General features: G+C 36.1%; 1 protein-coding gene across 3 annotated transcripts in view; it reads left to right on the forward strand.

The window, feature by feature from the left end:
* The window catches only part of TTC8 (tetratricopeptide repeat domain 8), an 87,596-nt gene that overhangs the window by 50,980 nt on the left and 17,752 nt on the right, over positions 1-18,864 (forward strand). For all 3 annotated transcript variants that reach the window (XM_077123286.1, XM_077123287.1, XM_077123289.1), the window contains one exon: positions 4,408-4,518. In XM_077123286.1, the coding sequence (XP_076979401.1) occupies positions 4,408-4,518 (111 nt within the window). The remainder of the gene's footprint in view (positions 1-4,407; positions 4,519-18,864) is intronic.

The following is an 18,864-nucleotide window of genomic DNA, read 5'->3' on the forward strand; positions in this document are numbered from 1 at the left end:
CAAGATCACTTGGCTGCTGAGAGCCAACATTCAAAATCTTTGATTCCAGAGTCTACTCATTGGCCTATTGTGCCATCCACAGCTACAGGAGAAGTGAAGGGGCTGCCTAGAATTTTCACTGCTGGGATCAAGTTACTTCTTGACCCTTGCCGAAGCTATTTTAAAAGAAAAACATTTTTTGAAGTTGTGCTTATGATATCATACTGCTATGCTTTTTTTTTATTAGCATGGGTAGGTACCGGGAATCGAACCCGGGTCTCCAGCATGGCAGGTGAGAACTCTGCTTGCTGAGCCACCGTAGCCTACCCCGTATTGCTATGTTTTTAAGAGTTTTTTTAATTAAAAAAATCTAGTAAAGGAGGTTAGAAAGAAGATAAGCCATAAAAGGAAAGTTCCACTATTCCTAAAATGGTAGAAAAATTAACATACAAAAAGAAACAAAATGAAATTTATCCTATCAGTTTACTGTATCAATCTTATTAATATGTTTATAGTAGTTTTCACAAATGTTTGAAACTATGTGGTATCTAAGTTTATCTTCTATATAATATGTATTTAACTTAAATTCTTAAATTTCTGAGCATCTTAGTAAGCTTCTCTGAAAGAGACAGCTTGAAATTCAAGTTCAGGTCATGAGACTCTTATCTCAATTGATAATTTTCTTGCCACACATGCCATGTAACTTGGTTGAAAAACTGTGCTTTTTAAATTATTTTAACTATTGTCAAATTCATGGATTGACCTTTTTTCATTAAGTTGATTTGTTTAAACTCATTTATTGTATAAATGACTGTATAATTAGAGGTAAAACTTGCTTGTTTCCTTTGATATATGAAAGAATGATTGTTATGTGATAGATCAAGCAGATTTTAGGAACAATATGTTTCTTAAAATTTTTAATTGTTTAAAAATATTTGTTAAAAATTTAAGTGATATATTTAATATATTTAGTTGCATTATTTATTATTTGAAAGAAAGCAGTTTAGAACTGTATAAGGTAGAATTTGTCAAGTTTTTATCCATACCTCTCCCTCTAGTCTCAAACTTTTAGCAATAACCACTGTAAATAGTTTTCTGTGTATTTACTTTGGGTCTTTTTTAAAGTACAACCAACTGTTTAGAAAGGAACACAGAATCTAAAATCATGGAGAAAAAATTTCATAGTTATATTTCTACATAAAACCATAATTCCTGTTTGAGAAATTCCATTAAGTGTATGGTTTACCCATGTTAACATTTTAATTGCTAATTAAAGTGGAAGCCTTCAAGCACCAACTTCAAGTCCCTGACCCATACCTCAACACTACTTCCCTTTTATATCAGAAGGAAAAGTGTCCTTCACCAAAACCAATCCCTTCATGAATTTTATATCCCATCCACCACTGCCATCCCTCAGATCTTGTTCCATTGGTCATGACTACTCTGTTGCATCTTCAACTAATTGGTTCCTTAGTGCCACCCTATAGACACCCTCATGTCCATGCTAACTTTAAAAGATCCTTTCTTTTCTAGTTACTGTTCAGACTCTATGACAGACTTCTTGATACAGTAGTCTTTAGTCATCATCTCAGCCTCTTCATTTCTCATTCACCTGCAGTTTGGCTTTTGCCTTAATACTTCATTAACATTGTCCTGATTACCCAATTTGATATACACTTGATGGGTCTCACGGTACCTTGTCTTTTGCAATATACTAGACATGGTTCGTTCCACTTCCTTCTTGAGGCTGTTATTCCTTCATTTTATAGCATTAATTCTCCTCTAATTTTACTTTACCTACTTTTTTTTATTGTTCTCTCACTTTTTCTTTTGTTGATTTATCCTTCTTCTGTTGACCTTCTATTAGTCCTTCCCATGACTGTTTTTGCCTTCCTTTACAGTTATCATATACTCTAAGAAGAGGTTTATCCATTTGAAGGTTTAAAATTACCCACATGTTCTTTTTAGTGTTTATATATATTTACATTTGAGGTAAAATTCACATAAAGTAAAACAGACAGATAATAAGTTATTCAACTCAGTGAGTTCCGATAAACATGTTCATCTGTATAACCACTACTCCACAGAAAGTTCTCTCATGCTTCCTTCCTGTCAAATCCTATACCACATAAGCAGCCACTATTCTGACATCTAGTACCATCTACTTCTTTTGCCTGTTCTTTAGTGTTGTAGAAATGGAATCATGCAGGATGAACTATTTTGTGTCTGGCTTCTTTTGTTCCATAAAATAGTTGGGAAATTTATCCATGTCCAATATTTCAGAAGTTCATTCATTTTTTATTGCCTAGTTATCTTCTATTCTATGAATATGCCATCATTTTATTTGTTTCCATTTTGGACTATAATAAATAAAGCTGCTATAAAATTCCTGTACAAGTCCTTTGTGGACATTTTTCTTTCATGACAAAGCTGAATAAAAATGTTGAGAACAGATATCTTTTCCTTGTTCAATATTCATTGATGAATAATTTTATATTATATTAATTTTATAGCAGCTTTAATAATATTAAAGAAACAAATAAAATGATGGTATATAATTTGATTTGAACTTTCCCTTTAATTTGATTTCTAACACCTCAAGACAAGTGTGACTTTCTTCTTGAGTTCTAGTTGAGTCATGGGGACTGGGAGTGCTCTCAGTGGAAAAGTCATTATAGAGGTGGATCTTACCCAGTATACATCCTTTCTTTTAAGGTTTGAATCCCCTCCTATTTTTGCCTGATTTGTGTTGTTCTCTGGTGCCTTCAAATTGCTGCAATTTTATATTTTATTTATAATTTTTACTTTGGGAAAGGTTCATCTGATATAGACTGCTCTGCTGTTATAAATTGGAAACTACTTTGGTGCTCTCGACTCCCAGATCTGTTTCCCCAGTGCAGATCTTTCATCTCCCTTAGTTTTTCAACATATCTCAATAAACACTGTTGTAGTCCATTCTTTTCTACACACTGTATCCTTTTCCTTTGTCATCTCAGAGAATGATATCCCCATTTATCCACTCACCAAAGCCAGAAATCTCAGTTTTTCCATCTAATCAAACATCAAGACCTATTGATTTTACCTCAGATCTCTTTGAAAATTGCTCAGCCCATTATTGCCTTATTTTGAGACATTATCATCTCTTGCTGTCTTGGCTGTCATCCATTGATTTCTGTTCTCTCAATTCTCTTCTACACATACACAGCCTTTTCTTTTTAATACACAAAATGAACCAGTGGCTCAACTGTTTTTCAATACTCACCTGCTTTTAATAGCGTTTTGTTAATATATAATTTATGTTCCCTGCATTCACCCTTTTTTTTTTTTAAAGGAAAGACAGAGAGAAGGAAGGAAGGATAGAAGGAAGGAAGAAAGGGAAACATTTTTAAACATTTTCTTGTTTTTTATTGTATTCTGTTTCTCCGTTTTTGTTACATGGGCTGGGGCCGGGAATCGAACCGAGGTCCTCCGGCATAGCAGGCAAGCACTTTGCCCGCTGAGCCACCGCGGCCCGCCCTGCATTCACCCTTTTGAAGTGTACAATTCAATGTTTTATTACATTCACGGAATTGTGCAGCCATCAACAAAGGTTCAATTTTTAATATACAAACAAAACTTTCAACATTCTATCACTTATAAGTGTAAAGTTTGAACACTTTAGCATACACTAGCACAAGCCTGTCTGCCTGTCCTCATCTCCTAACATGAAACCCAGTGTATAACCACATGTAATAGTAGTAGCAGGACCTGACCTTTATGTCATTTAATCTTCATGTGGTTGTGGTTAGGATTATCTCCGTTTCCTAGATGTGGAAACAGAGACACAAAGAGGAAAATAGCTTGCTCAAGTACAAACAGCTGGTTACTGTTGCAGCTAGGACTTCAACTCAAGGAGTCTGTCTCAGATGCTTTTTTTCTCCCTGAAAAATGCTCCTTCTCCTTTTATTTTAATAGATTAGCTCCTATTCAATTTTAAAATTCAACAACTTTGTGTAATCTTTTCTGACTAGTTTCCACCTTAACAGGTAGAGCTAGACTTCACTTATCTCTTCTAGAGCACTCATCAGTATGTATTGGAATCGTATGTTTATAAGACTCACTCTTCTCCTGGGTCAGTTTCAAGAGAAGGGACTTTGTTTTATTCACCTCTGTGTTTCTAGAGGATGGTAACATACATGGTGCCTAGTTAAATCTGCAATAAGCGTACTTATTGAAAGAATAAATGATTGCATGCTCCATATATGTCATGTAGGAAAAAAAACTGTGATAGTACTACCGAAAATTAATCTTGCACATTTCTGAAAATTTTACTTTGTGATATTTTGGAGAAAATTCATTACTAACAGTTATAATTATAAATTTGTTATAAAAAAAATACCATTATTTTTCAAAACTAATACATTTTATTGGCATGTATCTTGGTTTTAGGTTTATATCTCTTTGGATCAGCCAATGACTGCTTTAAATCTTTTCAAACAAGGCTTAGATAAGTTTCCAGGAGAAGTAACCCTACTTTGTGGAATTGCCAGAATATATGAGGTAAGGTATATATATATTTTAGCTCTAGGACATTTTATTGTGTTTTTATATTACTAAGATGAATAACTAGACATTAGTAGAAATGCTATTAAAACTACTATGTTTGCTAAAAGTTGCTCATATCAATGAAGCAAAGAATTAACAGTTTCAAATTATTTTGAAACATGAAATCACTGCCTTCTGATTTAACTTACAGTGGTAAGACAGGAAAAAAAAACAGTATCATACTTTCTATTTCTGTTCATAAACACAAAATAAAGTCAGTATCAATACAAATGATAATATAAAGAAAATATATACATTATTATGTCATAGATTCCACAACAAAAGATACTGTGACACACTCTCCCACAGCAAACTAGGACAAGTGGGATTTTAAAAAAATTTTTTTAATTGAGTAGTAACTAATTTTGATTTTTGATGCCATGTACTGTTGTGTGAAAAGCTATAAAACCCAAGTGTTTTCTGTGTCATTCAGCAAAGAAGGGATAAGGGAAACTGCTCTGACAAACTATACCTGCTATGCCATTCTAGAACCAATCCCTATCAACCATCAGTTCCAATGCTCCAAAATTGTTCATTTTTCCCACTCAGCCTCATATCAACTCTAAACTCCCTCTGTATCAGGAGCCTGATTTCCTTTCTTCAACTGATTTCAATTTACCAGAAAACTTTGATTTTCTGTTTTGACATTGATCATAACCCATTCTAAAATTAAAGAAAATGCTTAAAATTTAAAGTGGGCATGAAAACTAGATTACTTCAGTGTTTTGGAAGTTGTAAGGAAACTTTAATTCGAGGTAAGATTCATATTAATCAAAAAGTTAATTCAAACTGGAGAAGTTGTACTGCTTAAGAAACCTCATGATCCCTCCGGGTCCTAACAAGAAGGAGAACAATTTATACAATCGTGATTGTTGAACTGTAGTTTAATATTTCAATACCATTAAAACAAGCAGTTTTAGTGTCTGTATTTAGTCAAATTAAGTTTTTATTATGAAGTATTTCAAATATATAGAAGAGTATAGAAAATGGTAAGAGATGATTATTTGAATTATCTTTCCCTTTATGGAAAGCCTGTTGTTGCATCATACTTTTTCCTTTTTCCATGGTCTGTAAAATCCTATATCAGTTTCCATATAGAATGGCTATGTTTTGGTGCTGTCTATTCTGTTTCTTTGGTCTGCTTGTCTATCACTGCGCCAATATTGTACTTATGAATTATGATAGCTTTATATTACTATCTCCTAGAATGCATTTTTTGTCTTCCTTGTGATTGTCTTGGCTATTGGGGGTCTTTTGCTTATTCTTATACGTTTTAGAGTCATGTTGCCAAATTCCATGAAAAAACACATCAAGATACCCTGCTACCTTTATTGTTGTAATTTTCTAGCAGTGTGCTGGTCTGAAACTGTTATGTACCCTAGAAAAGCCAAGTTTTTCTAATTCGGTCTTGTTGGGCGGGACCTTTTGATTAGATCGTTTCCTTGGAGATGTGACCCCATCCATTCAAAGTGGGTCTTAATCCTTTACTGGAGTCCTTTATGAAAGCTCACAGAGGGAGAGAGCTGAGACAGAAAACGCTTTGAGAGATGCTAAGCTAAGAAATGAAATCCAGAGTTTGCCCTGGAAAAGCTAAGAGAGGATCCACAAATGCTTAGAGAGAGAAATGCCCCGAAGATGCTAAGAGAAGACTTGCAGGACACAGAGAGAAAGTCACTGGAATCAGAAACTGAAAGCAAAGGACCAGAAGCAAGGACCAGCAGACACCTGCTGCATGCCTTCCCAGATAACAGGGGTGTTCCAGATGCCAGCAGCCTTTCTTCAGAGTCCAGGTATTATCTTGTTGATGCCTTAATTCAGACATTTTATGGCTTTATAAATTTGTAAACCTAATAAATTCCCTTTGTAAAAGCCAATGCATTTCAGCAAAAGGGCCCCGCGCCCTAGACCTGTGCACTCCCACAGTCATATCCTCCCTACCGCTCGGTGCTTATGTTCACAGGCACCAATGTAGCACCCCCAACCTGCACCTATACCTGTGCAGCAGTGCATCACTGCATTGTTGTGCCCCACCTTGTGCCCTGCATCTTGTTCCATATCCATTCCGCAAATACAAGGCTTTCGACTACTGAAGGAAATCAACTTCCACAGTAAACCAACCAATATATTTACATGCTGCCAAGACAACAGATCACTTAACATATCATGATGTAGACAGATATAGCCCAGCCTAATGACCAAGTTAAAACACCAGAGAGACACAGATGTTGGCAAAACTAATCAAAGATGTTCACATAACCCTATGTGCTGGTTTGAAAGGATGTATGTACCCTAGAAAAGCCATGTTTTAAGCCTAATCCTATTTTATAAATCTAGCCATTTCTTCTAATCCCTATTCAGTATTGTATGTTTGAATCTGTAATTAGATCATCCCCTGGGAGATGTGACTTAATCAAGAGTGGTTGTTAAACTGGATTAGGTAGAGACGTGTCTCCACCCAATTTGGGTGGGTCTTGATTAGTTTACTGGAATCCTATAAAAAAGGAAACATTTTGGAGAAAGCTAGAGATTCTGAGAGAACAAACGACATAGCCACGAGAAGCAGAGAGTCCACCAGCCAGCGACTTTTGGAAATGAAGAAGGAAAACGCCTCCTGAAGAGCTTCATGAAAGGAAGCCAGGAGAGAAAGCTAGCAGATGATGGTGTGTTTGCCACATGCCTTTCCAGATGAGAGAGAAACCCTGACCCTGTTTGCCATGTGCCTTCTCACTTGAGAGAGAAACCCTGAACTTCATCAGCCTTCTTGAACCAAGGTATCTTTCCCTGGGTGCCTTAGATTGGACATGTCTATAGAACTTGTTTTAATTGGGACATTTTCTGGGCCTTAGAACTGTAAACTAGTAACTTTATTAAATTCCCCTTTTTAAAAGCCATTCCTTTTCTGTTATATTGCATTCCAGCAGCTAGCAAAGTAGAACACCCTACTAAATAAAATAAATGGGGTGACTAATGCAAGGAGATCAAGAAGACACTACAAGAACAAAAAGAGGAATTTGAAAGAATAAATAGAAAACTAGCAGATATCACAGAGATTAAAGATTCTGTAGATCATGGGCTGGCCACAGTGGCTCAGCAGGCAGAGTTCTTGCCTGCCATGCCAGAGACCTGGGTTCAATTCCCGGTACCTGCCCATGTGAAAAAAAAAAAAAAGATTCTGTAGACCAAATAAAAAGCATACAAGAGACACACAATAGCAGATTTGAAGAGGCAGAAGAAAGAATAAGTGCACTAGAGGGCAGGACAACTGATATCAAACACTCAAAACAGCAAATGGAAAAAAAATGGAAGATTTGAATTGGATCTCAAGGAAATGATGGACAAAACAAAGCTCATAAATGTAAGAATCATTGGTGTCCTGGAAGGAGAAGAGACAAGTAAAGGGCTAGGAAGATTAGTTGAGGACATAATGGGGGAAAACTTCCCAACCCTTATAAGAGACATGAATATGCAAGTCAAAGAAGCCCAATGAACTCCAAATAGAATAATCCAAATAGGCCTTCCCAAGACACATATTAATCAGCCTGTCAAATGTTGAAGAGAAGCAGAAAATCCTGAAAGCAGCAAGAGAAAAACAATCTACTACATACAAGGGTAACCACATAAGACTGAGTTCAGACTATTCAGTTGGCACTATGGAAGTGAGAAAGCAGTGGTATGATATATTTAAGATCCTGAAAGAGAAAGACTTCCTGCCAAGAATTCTGTACCCAGCCAAATTGTCCTTCAAAACTGAGGGAGAGATTAAAATTTTCACAGGCAAAAAAATCTTGAAATAATTTGTCAACAAGAGACTGGCCCAACAAGAAGTACTAAAGGGAGTTCTGCCTCCAAAAAAAAGGACAAGAGAGGAGATCTGGAGGCGGGCAGAAAATTGAAGAATAACAGTAAGGATAACTTAAAGGATAAAAAGAGAAAGAAGGAAAGGAGTATATAGAGCTGACAAATAAAACCCAAAACATAAGATGGTGGATTCAAGAAATGCCTTTTCAGTAATAACTTTGAATGTTAACAGACTAAACTTAAGAATTAAAAGATACAGATTGGCAGAATGGATTAAGAAATATAATCCAGCTATATGCTTCTTACAAAAGACTCATCTTAGAAACAAGGATACAAATATGCTTCTTACATATTTGTAAGCATGTTTATTTGAGGATACAAATAAACAAAATCAGAAATAAGAAGGGGTGCATTACCACAGTCCCTGAAGAAATAACAGAAATCATAAGAGGGTACTATGAACCAAGAGAAAGGGGGAGTAGCTATACTAATATAGGATAAAATAGACTTTAAATGCAAAGGCATCATAACAGACAAAAAAGGACACTATATATTAATAAAAGGGACAATTCACCAGGAAGAAATAACAATCATAAATGTTTGTGCTCCCAATCAAGTAACTCCAAATTACATGAGACAGACATTGGCAAAACTGAAGGGAATAATAGATGTTTCAACAATAATAGTAGGAGACTTCAATACACCACTCTCCTCTATAGAAAGATCAACAAGGAAATACAGAAGATGACAACTTGATAAATGAATCAGACCTAACAGACATATATATGTCATTACACCCCAAAACACCAGGATATGCATTCTTCTCTAGTGCTCATGGAACATTCTCCGGGATAGATCATATACTAGGGCCCAAAACAGGTCTATATAAGTTTTAAAGCATTGAAATTATTTCAAGCACTTTCTCTGATCACAGTGGAATGAAACTGGAAATCAATACCCACCAAAGAACAAGAACTTTCACAAATATATGGAGATTAAATAACACACTTCAACAACCAGTGGGTCAGGAATAAATTGATAGAGAAATCAGTAGCTAGCTGGAGATGAATGTAAATGAGAATACAATATATCAGAACTTATAGGATGCAGCAAAATCTGGGCTGAAAGGGTAATTTATTGCCCTAAATACCTATATTAAAAAATAAGAAAGAACAAAAATCAAGGACTTATCTGCTCACCTGGAGGAACTTGAGAAAGAACAGCAAACTAACCCCAAAGCAAATAGAAGAAGAGCAATAACAAAGATTAAAGCAGAGTTAAATGAGAGAACAAATGAACAATAGAAAGAATCAATAAAACCAAAAGTTGGTTCTTTGAGAAAATCAATAAATTGATGGGCCCCTAGCAAGACTGACAAAGAAAAAAAAAAAGGATACAAATTAACAAAATCAGAAATAAGAAGGGGTGCATTACCATAGTCCCTGAAGAAATAACAGAAATCATAAGAGGGTACTATGAACAACTATATGCCAACAAACTAGACAACTTAGATGCAATGGACAAATTCTTGGAAACACACAAACAAGCTACACTGACTCAAGAAGAAACAGAAGATCTCAACAAACTAATCACAAGTAAAGAGATTCCGTCAGTCATCAGAAATCTTCCTACAAAGAAAACCTCAGGGCCAGATGGCTTCATATGGGAATTTTATCAAACATTCCAAAGAGAAGTAACATCAGTCCTGCTCAAACTTTTCCAAAAAATTGAGGAAAAAGGAACACTACTTAACTAATTTTATGAAGGTAATATCATTTTAATATGAAAACCAGGTAAAGATGCTTTAAGAAAGGAAAACTACAGGCCAATCTCCCTAATGAACATACATGCAAAAATTCTCAACAAAATGCTAACAAATCCAATCCAACATCACATTAAAAGAATTATACACCACGACTAAGTTGGGTTTATACCAGGAATGCAAGGATGGTGCAACACAAGAAAACCAATTAATGTAATACAGCACATTAACATATCGAAAGGAAAAAATCACATGATCATCTCGATCGATGCTGAAAAAGCATTCGACAAAGTTCAACTTCCTTTTCTGATAAAAACATTTCAACAGAGAGGAATTAAAGGTAACTTCCTCGTTATGATAAAGGGCATATATGAAAAACTGATAGCTAGCATTGTACTCAATGGAGAGAGACTGAAAGCTTTCCCCCTATGATCGGGAACAAGACAAGGATTTCCACTGTCACCACTATTATTCAGCATTGTACTAGAAGTTCTAGCTAGAGCAATCAGGCAGGACAAAGAAATAAAAGACATCCAAATTGGAAAGGAAGAAGTAAAACTTTCATTATTTGCAGATACTATCCTTGAAAAATCCTGAGAAATTTACAACAAAGTTACTTGAGCTAATAAACAAATTCAGCAAGGTAGCAGAGTATAAAATTCATGTGCAAAAATCAGTAATGTTTCTATACACAAGCAATGACCTCGCTGAGGAGTCAGTTAAGGTAACAATTCTGTTCAAAATAGCAGCTAAAAGAATCAAGTTTATAGGAAGGAACTTAACTAGGGGCATAAGGACTTGTGTGCAGAAAACTACATTACATTGCTAAAAGAAATCAAAGAAGATCTGAATAGGTGGAAAGACATTTCCTGCTTATGATAGAAAGGTTAAATATACTTAAGATGTCAATTCTATGCAAATTGATCTACAGATTCAATGCAGTACCAATCAAAATTCCAACAATCTGCTTTGAAGACTTGGAAAAGCTAGTTACCAAATTCATCTGGAAGGAAAAGAGACCCCGAATAGCTAAAGTCATCCTAAAAAAGATGAATGACATGGGAGGATCAGTACTTCCTGACTTTAAAACTTGTTATAAAGCCACAGTGATCAAAACAGCATGGTACTGGCACAAAGATGGAACCATTGATCAATGGAATCAAATTGAGAGTGCAGAAATAGACCACCTATGGTCAGCTGATTTTTGACAAGGCCCCCAAATCCACTGAACTGGAACAAAATAGTCTTTTCAATGAATGGGCATGGGAACTAGATATCAATGGCCAGAAGATTGAAAGAAGACCCTTACCTTACACCCTAAACAAAAATTAACTCAAAGTGTATCAAACACCTAAATAGAAGAACTAGCGCCATAAAGCTTCTAGAAGACAATGTAGGGAAACATCTTCAAGACCTAGTAATGGAAGGTAGCTTCCTAAATTTTATACCCAAAGCACAAGCAACTAAAGAAAAAATAGATAAATGGGGACTCCTCAAAATCAAATGCTTCTGCACCTCAAAAGACTTTATCAAAAAGTTGAAGAGGCAGCCAACTCATTGGGAGAAAATATTAGGAAATCGCATATTGGAAAAAGATTTGATTTCCTGTATATACAAAGAAATCATACAACTCAACAACAAAAGAACAAACAACCCAATTATAAAATGGGCTAATATGAATAGTCATTTTTCTGAAGAGAAAATACAGTAGGCTCAAAAGCACATGAAGAGATGCTCATTTTCATTGGCTATAAGGGAAATGCAGATCAAGACTACAGTGAGGTACCACCTCACACCTATAAGAATGGCTGCTATTAAACAAACAGGAAGCTATAAATGTTGGAGAGGAGGTGGAGAAATTGGAACACGTATGCAGTGCTGGTGGGAATGTATAATGGTACAGCTGCTATGGAAGACAGTTTGGCAATTCCTTAGGAAACAAAATATCGAGTGGCCCTATGACCCAGCAATACCACTACTTGGTATATACCTATAAGAGCTGAAAGCAGTGACACAAACACATTTGCACACTGATTTTCATAGCAGCATTACTCACAATCCCCAAAAGATGGAAACAATCCAAATATAACAAAATGTGGTATATATATGTGATGGAATGTTATGCAGCAGTAAGACAAAATGAAGTCCTGAAGCACATGACAAGATGGATGAGACTTGAGGACATAATACTGAGTGAAACAAGCCAGACACAAAAGGATAGATACTGTATGACTCTACTTTTATGACCATGGTAAAGGTAAAATTCTAGGCTTATAATACTGAATATAGGGGTCTTAGAGATACCTAGAAGCTAGAAGTGGGTGAACAGTTAGCTAATGAGGTTGAATTCAAATGTAAGGAAATAGATGGAAGTGAAGGTGGTTCTCTAGTGGGTCTATGAGTAATATTACCATGCTGAAGGTGAACATGATTGAAAGGGGTTATATAGACTTATGTGTCCCACTGAATAACACTAGAAATATAAATAAGTTCTTGCAAGAACACTTCAAGGGTATGATTCATATACAAAGAGTTTAAGTCCAGGGTGCAGGGGGAAAACTGCTATTGCATGCTATGAGCTATGTTTGATAGGAAAACATCAGCAGTACCACAGTAATAGCAAGGGTAAATAATTGGGGGAGGGACAAGAGTTAAAGGAAGGTTTAGATTTCCTATGTGGTGAGGGTGTGTTTATTGGTTTTCTTTCTCTTGGGAACAATAAAATCTAAAATTGAGAGTGTTGATAGACTGTGGACTTTGGGCATTATACATGATGCCTAGTGAATGCAGGTGGCTGAAGGATGCACTGACTGAGAAGTGGATTGGCTAATGATGGTGTATACATATGATCGAATATTGTGCTGCTACAAAGCAGAATGAAGTTGTGAGACATGCAACTATGTGAATGACCCTGTGGGACATTTGGTGAGACAAAATAAGCCAGAAATGCAAGAACAATCAGTGTATGGTCTCCTTTAGAAAATGCTTACAAGAAAACAGGGGCCTAGTTTGTAAGCCCTTATAGCAGACACATTTAGTCCAGAGTGGTAATTATTATTTCTGGATTTTGAGAGGATGTTTTATATACCTATAACCTGGTATTTAGAGATAAGAACGAAGCTGATCAGGTTGGGATTAAGGTATTTCAGAACACAGGGGTAAGGAAGACATTGTCTGTATTGTAGAACCACATCTACTCTTTGAGACCAAAGGAAGAAACTTTATTTTGTTGGAACCTAAATTTTCTGTAGCACATTATCTAACTCAACCTGTCTGGATAGCTCATTTGAACAATTGAAACACAGGGAGCCCAGAATAAGAATGAGGGTCTTTAATTCTGTAAAGCTTAATGTAATGCCTGCATACATCCTAGAATATGTTAAGCAGATAATAAAACAGTATTGGCAAAGTCCTTTGAGGAATGGAGGAAAAATGTGGTACTACTAAACTTTACCACTGGGGAAACACCTGATACTGTGTCAAACTTTAGGGACACCCAAATCAATAGGCCAAGCCCTTGATCTTGCAGCTTGCTCTTGTGAAGGTTATGTAGGTAGTGGAGAAACTTAGCCTACTTATAGGTATACCTAGGAGTTACTTCTGGAGGATCTCTTTTGTTGCTCAGATGTGGCCTCACTCTCTCTAAGCCCAACTCTGCAAGTGAAATCATTGCCCTCCCCCCTACCTGGGACATGACATCCAGGAGTGAAATCTCCCTGGCAGCATGGGAGATGATTTCCAGGGATGAGTCCAGCCCTGGTACCTGGGATCAATAATGCCATCCTAACCAAAAGGAGGAAAAGAAGTATAATGAATAGGGTATCAGTGGTTGAGAGAATTCAAATAGAGTCGAGAGGCTACTCTGGAGATCACTCTTATGCAAGCTTCAATTAGATATTACTACCTATCATAACTTGCCAAACCCCAACCAAAGCCACTCCAGCTAATCCTAAAGAATACCTAATGCAATATAGAAGATTCTACAAAGGTTCCATGCACTAGGGTAACTTTCCAGAAGCCTACAAGCTCCAGATGGGTTCCTGGACGAGATAAGTCCTAGAGGGCCCAGCCTCTCCAGAATATCAGCTGGTTCCATTTTCCTACCCCATATTATTGACAGCCCATTCCAAACATGAAAAAGTTAGAATGACCATAGCCCAAATACCCCTAAAGAGTGGGACAGAAAGATCAAAGGTGATGGTGGAGTTATACAGAGAAGGTAGGGTTTAACAAACGAATATGATTGCTTAATCATTAAAAGATATTTCTTTTAGTCTGTAGTATCTTAGAGCAGCTAGAAGTGAAAACATAAAATTGTGAAATTGTAACCCATACCAAAGTCTGCAATCTGTTCTACCGTAATTGTTGTGCTGTGCTTTGAAATTCATTACTTCTTTGTATATATGTTATTTTTCACAAAAAAGAAAAAATGTCTGTTGTGATGAAAGACAAAATTTATTCCTTCTAGCCTCCTATGCTCTGGAGTAGCTAGAAGAAAAAAATCTGAGATGATGGTATAGTAGCCCATGACAAACTCTGGGATCTGTCCTGAACTTCTTGTTGAAGAGTGCTGTGAAAACTATTGCTTTTTTCTTTCTTTGTTTGTATATATGTTATGTTATGCAATAAAAAAAGTTAAAATAATAAAAAAATTTTTTTAAAAAGGCAGATACATATCTGGTATATTGCATTCCAGCAGCTTTAGCAAACTAAAGCAAGCAGTTGCTGATATCTGCTAAGACAAATCTCACCATCTTCTTCATAGCAAGTTGTTCTTGGCACTTTGCCCTTCTGTCTTGATTTTAGGATTGACCTATCAAGAAGAACAACAAAAAACTCCTGCTGGCATGCTGATTGCAATTGCTATATAAATGTTTCCATAAAGATGTTGTGTTGGGGGTCCCCAAGACTACCCCCAAGCCAGGTGATTCACTAGAAGACCTCACAGGATTCAGCATATAGTTGTACTCATACTATGACTTATTACATACAGCAAAAGGATACAAAGCAAAATCAGCAAGGGAAAAGGGCTCCTGGGGCAATATCTGGAGGAACCAAGCACAAACTTCCAGGAGTCCTCTCACAGGGGAGAGAGACAACAGGATGCACTTAATTCCTCCAGCAAGGAGTTGTGACAATACGTGTGAAGTGTCTCCCATTATTAGCGATTCAGTTCCCAAGGCCCTTCTGGAGGCTGAATACCTAAGCATGCTCGGTCTAGCATGGACCAAAATTCCAGACTCCCAGGAGGAAAGCAGAAATTCAGCATACCACACTGTTTATATGATTTAGGCACAGTGAGCCAACTCTTATCGTTTAAGGAATGTTTAATGTCAATGAAGGAAACTGTTTACCAGCCAACTTCTCAGATTCCAGCCAAGGACCAACCTTGCAAGCAGGCCTTCCTAAGGATAGCAGGCTCAGGTCTGCTCTGTTATCTTTTGTTCTACATAAATGTGTTCTTAGGGTAACTATGAATGAAATCTTTTCTTCTTCCTATTATAATTTCTAATTGATTACTTCTGGTGAACAGAAATGCATTCATTTTTTTAGGTTGATTTGATACCAGCAATCTGACTAAATACTTTTCTAGCATTTTGATACCTTATCCATAGAAGGATTTTCTAGGTAAAACCCTCATCATCTGCAAATACTATTTCATTTCTTCACTTCAATTCTTTTACCACTAATTTCTTTTTCATATCTCACTGTTTAGAACTTCCCATGCAATATGTGAACACCTCTGTTCTGTTTTAAATTCTTGAAAATGCAAGGGATGATGTTCTTTAAAAAAATATTTTGTTAAAAAAAGCTTCAAGGGTGCACGGGCGATTCAGCAGTAGAATGCTCATCTTCCATGCAGGAGACCCGGGTTCTATTCCCGGACTGTGCACCCCCACCCCCCCAAAAACAAACAAACGAAAAAACTTGGAATGTATTAATAATCACTGTGTTTGGATGGTGGTCTGTGAGTTATTTCTTGTTTCTTTATACTTTCTGTATTTTTCCGGATTTTCTGTAATTACCATGCATTCCTTTTTAAATGAAAAAACAATAAACATTATTTTTAAATTGCCTAGGAAATGCATTACCCCTTTTGAAATATAATTTTAATAAATGTATAAATAGAGGGCTTTGATCAATTAATGAAAATACTCTATTGATATCTGTTTTTATTGTTGTAGTCCTAAATTGAACATGAAAAATGTTTTGCCAAGAAGTTTGGAAAGGACATAAATCAATTTTTGAAACCAGTGAAATTCATACATAGTGGTGACTTTCCCTATCTAATTTTGTCCTTTAGGCTGTACCCCATTTTAGTTCTTCTGCCGTTCTCTTCTCAGGCAGGAAGTGGTAGCAGAAAGAACTGCCTCTTTAACCTGGTGCCTGGTTGGAAGAATCCTTAGGAAACCTCCCTTATATCCCTGTTGCTATGGCTGGGATAGGGAATGGCTCTGGAATGGATTCTTTTATTAGCTACTTTCTTTCCTTCCCTGTTGTTGAATTGGCCAGAAGATGGAGGCACATATCCTTTCATGGTGTATAGAAGGCATTGTGAGAGAAGTAGAATTTGCGTTTTGCCTCAGGGAAGAAAGAAGTAGAGAAGAAAGCATCCTAGTTGTGGGGACAGGTATTTGTGGCACAAATAGGGTGATCATGGGCAAATCACAGACTTGAAAAAGGTGGATGCAGTATTTCCCCTTAGATTAACATAGTTAATTTCCCTTATGCCAAAACTTGTCATACCAAAGTCAGATTTCTAGTCTGCTCTTTTTCACTTTGTGTGACAATAGACTTAGAGTTAATTAGAAAAGTTGATTCCTTATCATTGCACTCTACATTGCATAAGCCTTCAGAGATTTTTGTTATGTACCTTCATGCTTTTCTCTGGGGGCGCTCTGTGCCTCTTCATCTATATCACTTTCATTTTAGTATTGTATCTTTAAATGTTTCCAATCTTAAAATGAATACACTGTGCTACCCATTGTTTGTTTTGTACAGAAGCTTGTTTGAAATGATTTATCCTTGCTAAATTTCTTTGGTTGTGGCTTTTATTTTATTGAGCATTCTTTTATCCATTGGAAAGAGTTATTTGAAATTTTCTTTGCTAAAAGATATTTGAGGGCGGGCCACGGTGGCTCAGCAGGTAAGAATGCTTGCCTGCCATGCCCAAGGACCCGGGTTCGATTCCAGATGCCTGCCCATGTAAAAAAAAAAAAAAAGATATTTGAAATTAGAAACCTTACCCTAGTGTTTTAGTTTCTTAGGCTGCTCCAGCAGATACCATGAAATGGGTTGGCTTAAACAATGGAATTCATTATTACAGTTTGAGGCTGTGAGAATACCTAAATCAACACATCATCAAGGTGATGCTTTCTTCCCAAAGACTGGCTGCTGGTGATCCTTGGCTCCTTTGCCACATGGCAAGGCACATGATAGCATCTCCTGATCTCTCCCTTCTCTTCTGGTTTTGTTGGTTTCAACTTCTTGCTTCTGTGGCTTTCTCTCTTCTCTCTTTGAATTCACTCTGTTTATAAAGTACTCCAGTAAGAAGTTTAAGAACCATCCTGATGAGATGGGTCACACCTTCACTGAAAACAACTTCATTAAAAGGTCCTCCTTCCAATGGATTCATGCCCAGAGGAATGGATTAACTTTAAAAACATATTTTTCTGGAGTACATACAGCTCCAAACCACCACACCTCAGAAATATTATTCTAGTTCTTTTTAAACTTTACTGTATATGAAAATTACTTTGGGAGTTTGTTAGAAGACGGCCCATCCTCTTCTTACTGATTCAGAAGTCCTGGAAGTGGGGTTTAGGTATTTGTATTTTTAACAAGCTCACTAGGTGATTTTGATGCATAATAAAGTTTGAGAAACACTGTGACATTGATTTCCTTGAGTTACTTTACAATGTTTTTAAATAATAAAAATCTAATTATACTAAGTATTTTGTGAATTGCTTCAAAAATAACCACTATAAAAATCACTTAAATGGTACCAAGTTTATTTATATACTTGAAAAATATTTTAAATCTAAGTTAATAACATTTATTCTAGAACTACTATAATTTAAACAATTCTGATGCAGGAATATGTTAAAAGACCAAAAAAGAGTCTGTATGTGTTCATATGTGAAAGTTTTCAATGTGATAAAGATTGCCTGTTAAGCCAAATGGATTATTGGATTATTTAATAAATAAATAAATAGGACTAGATGGGTAATGATTTCTTATACTAAAAGAATCTGCTGCTGTCACGTGAATCAAAGATTTAAAACTTCAAAACTAAAACCAAGATAGTTCCGGAAAAAAAAAAACAGATAATAAATAAATAAATAATAGTGGGGGTAAAGGGTAAAAAATTGGGGAAATTGAAATACTAGTAGTCAGGAGAGGGAGGGGTAAGGGGTATGAGATGTGTGGGTTTTTTCTTTCTATTTCTTTTTCTGGAGTAATGCAAATGTTCTAAAAATGATTATGGTGATGAATACACAACTATTGTGAGCCAAGTCTTCAGACACAAAGCATCGCTTTGAGGATGTCTTGATTTGGACTTTCTCTTAGCCTCAAAACAGTGAACTGTTAAATTCCTGTTGTTTCAATCAACCCATTGCGTAGTATTTACTTGTACAACCAAGAAAGCTAAAATATATGTTTTGCTTTACTTTATTGATGACTTTGATGAAAATCAATGACAATAGGCTCCAAAGTTAGCTAAAAGAACTGAAAACACA

This window comes from Tamandua tetradactyla, chromosome 12 (genome assembly GCF_023851605.1).
Source record: "Tamandua tetradactyla isolate mTamTet1 chromosome 12, mTamTet1.pri, whole genome shotgun sequence".
Taxonomy (NCBI): Eukaryota; Metazoa; Chordata; class Mammalia; order Pilosa; family Myrmecophagidae; genus Tamandua; species Tamandua tetradactyla.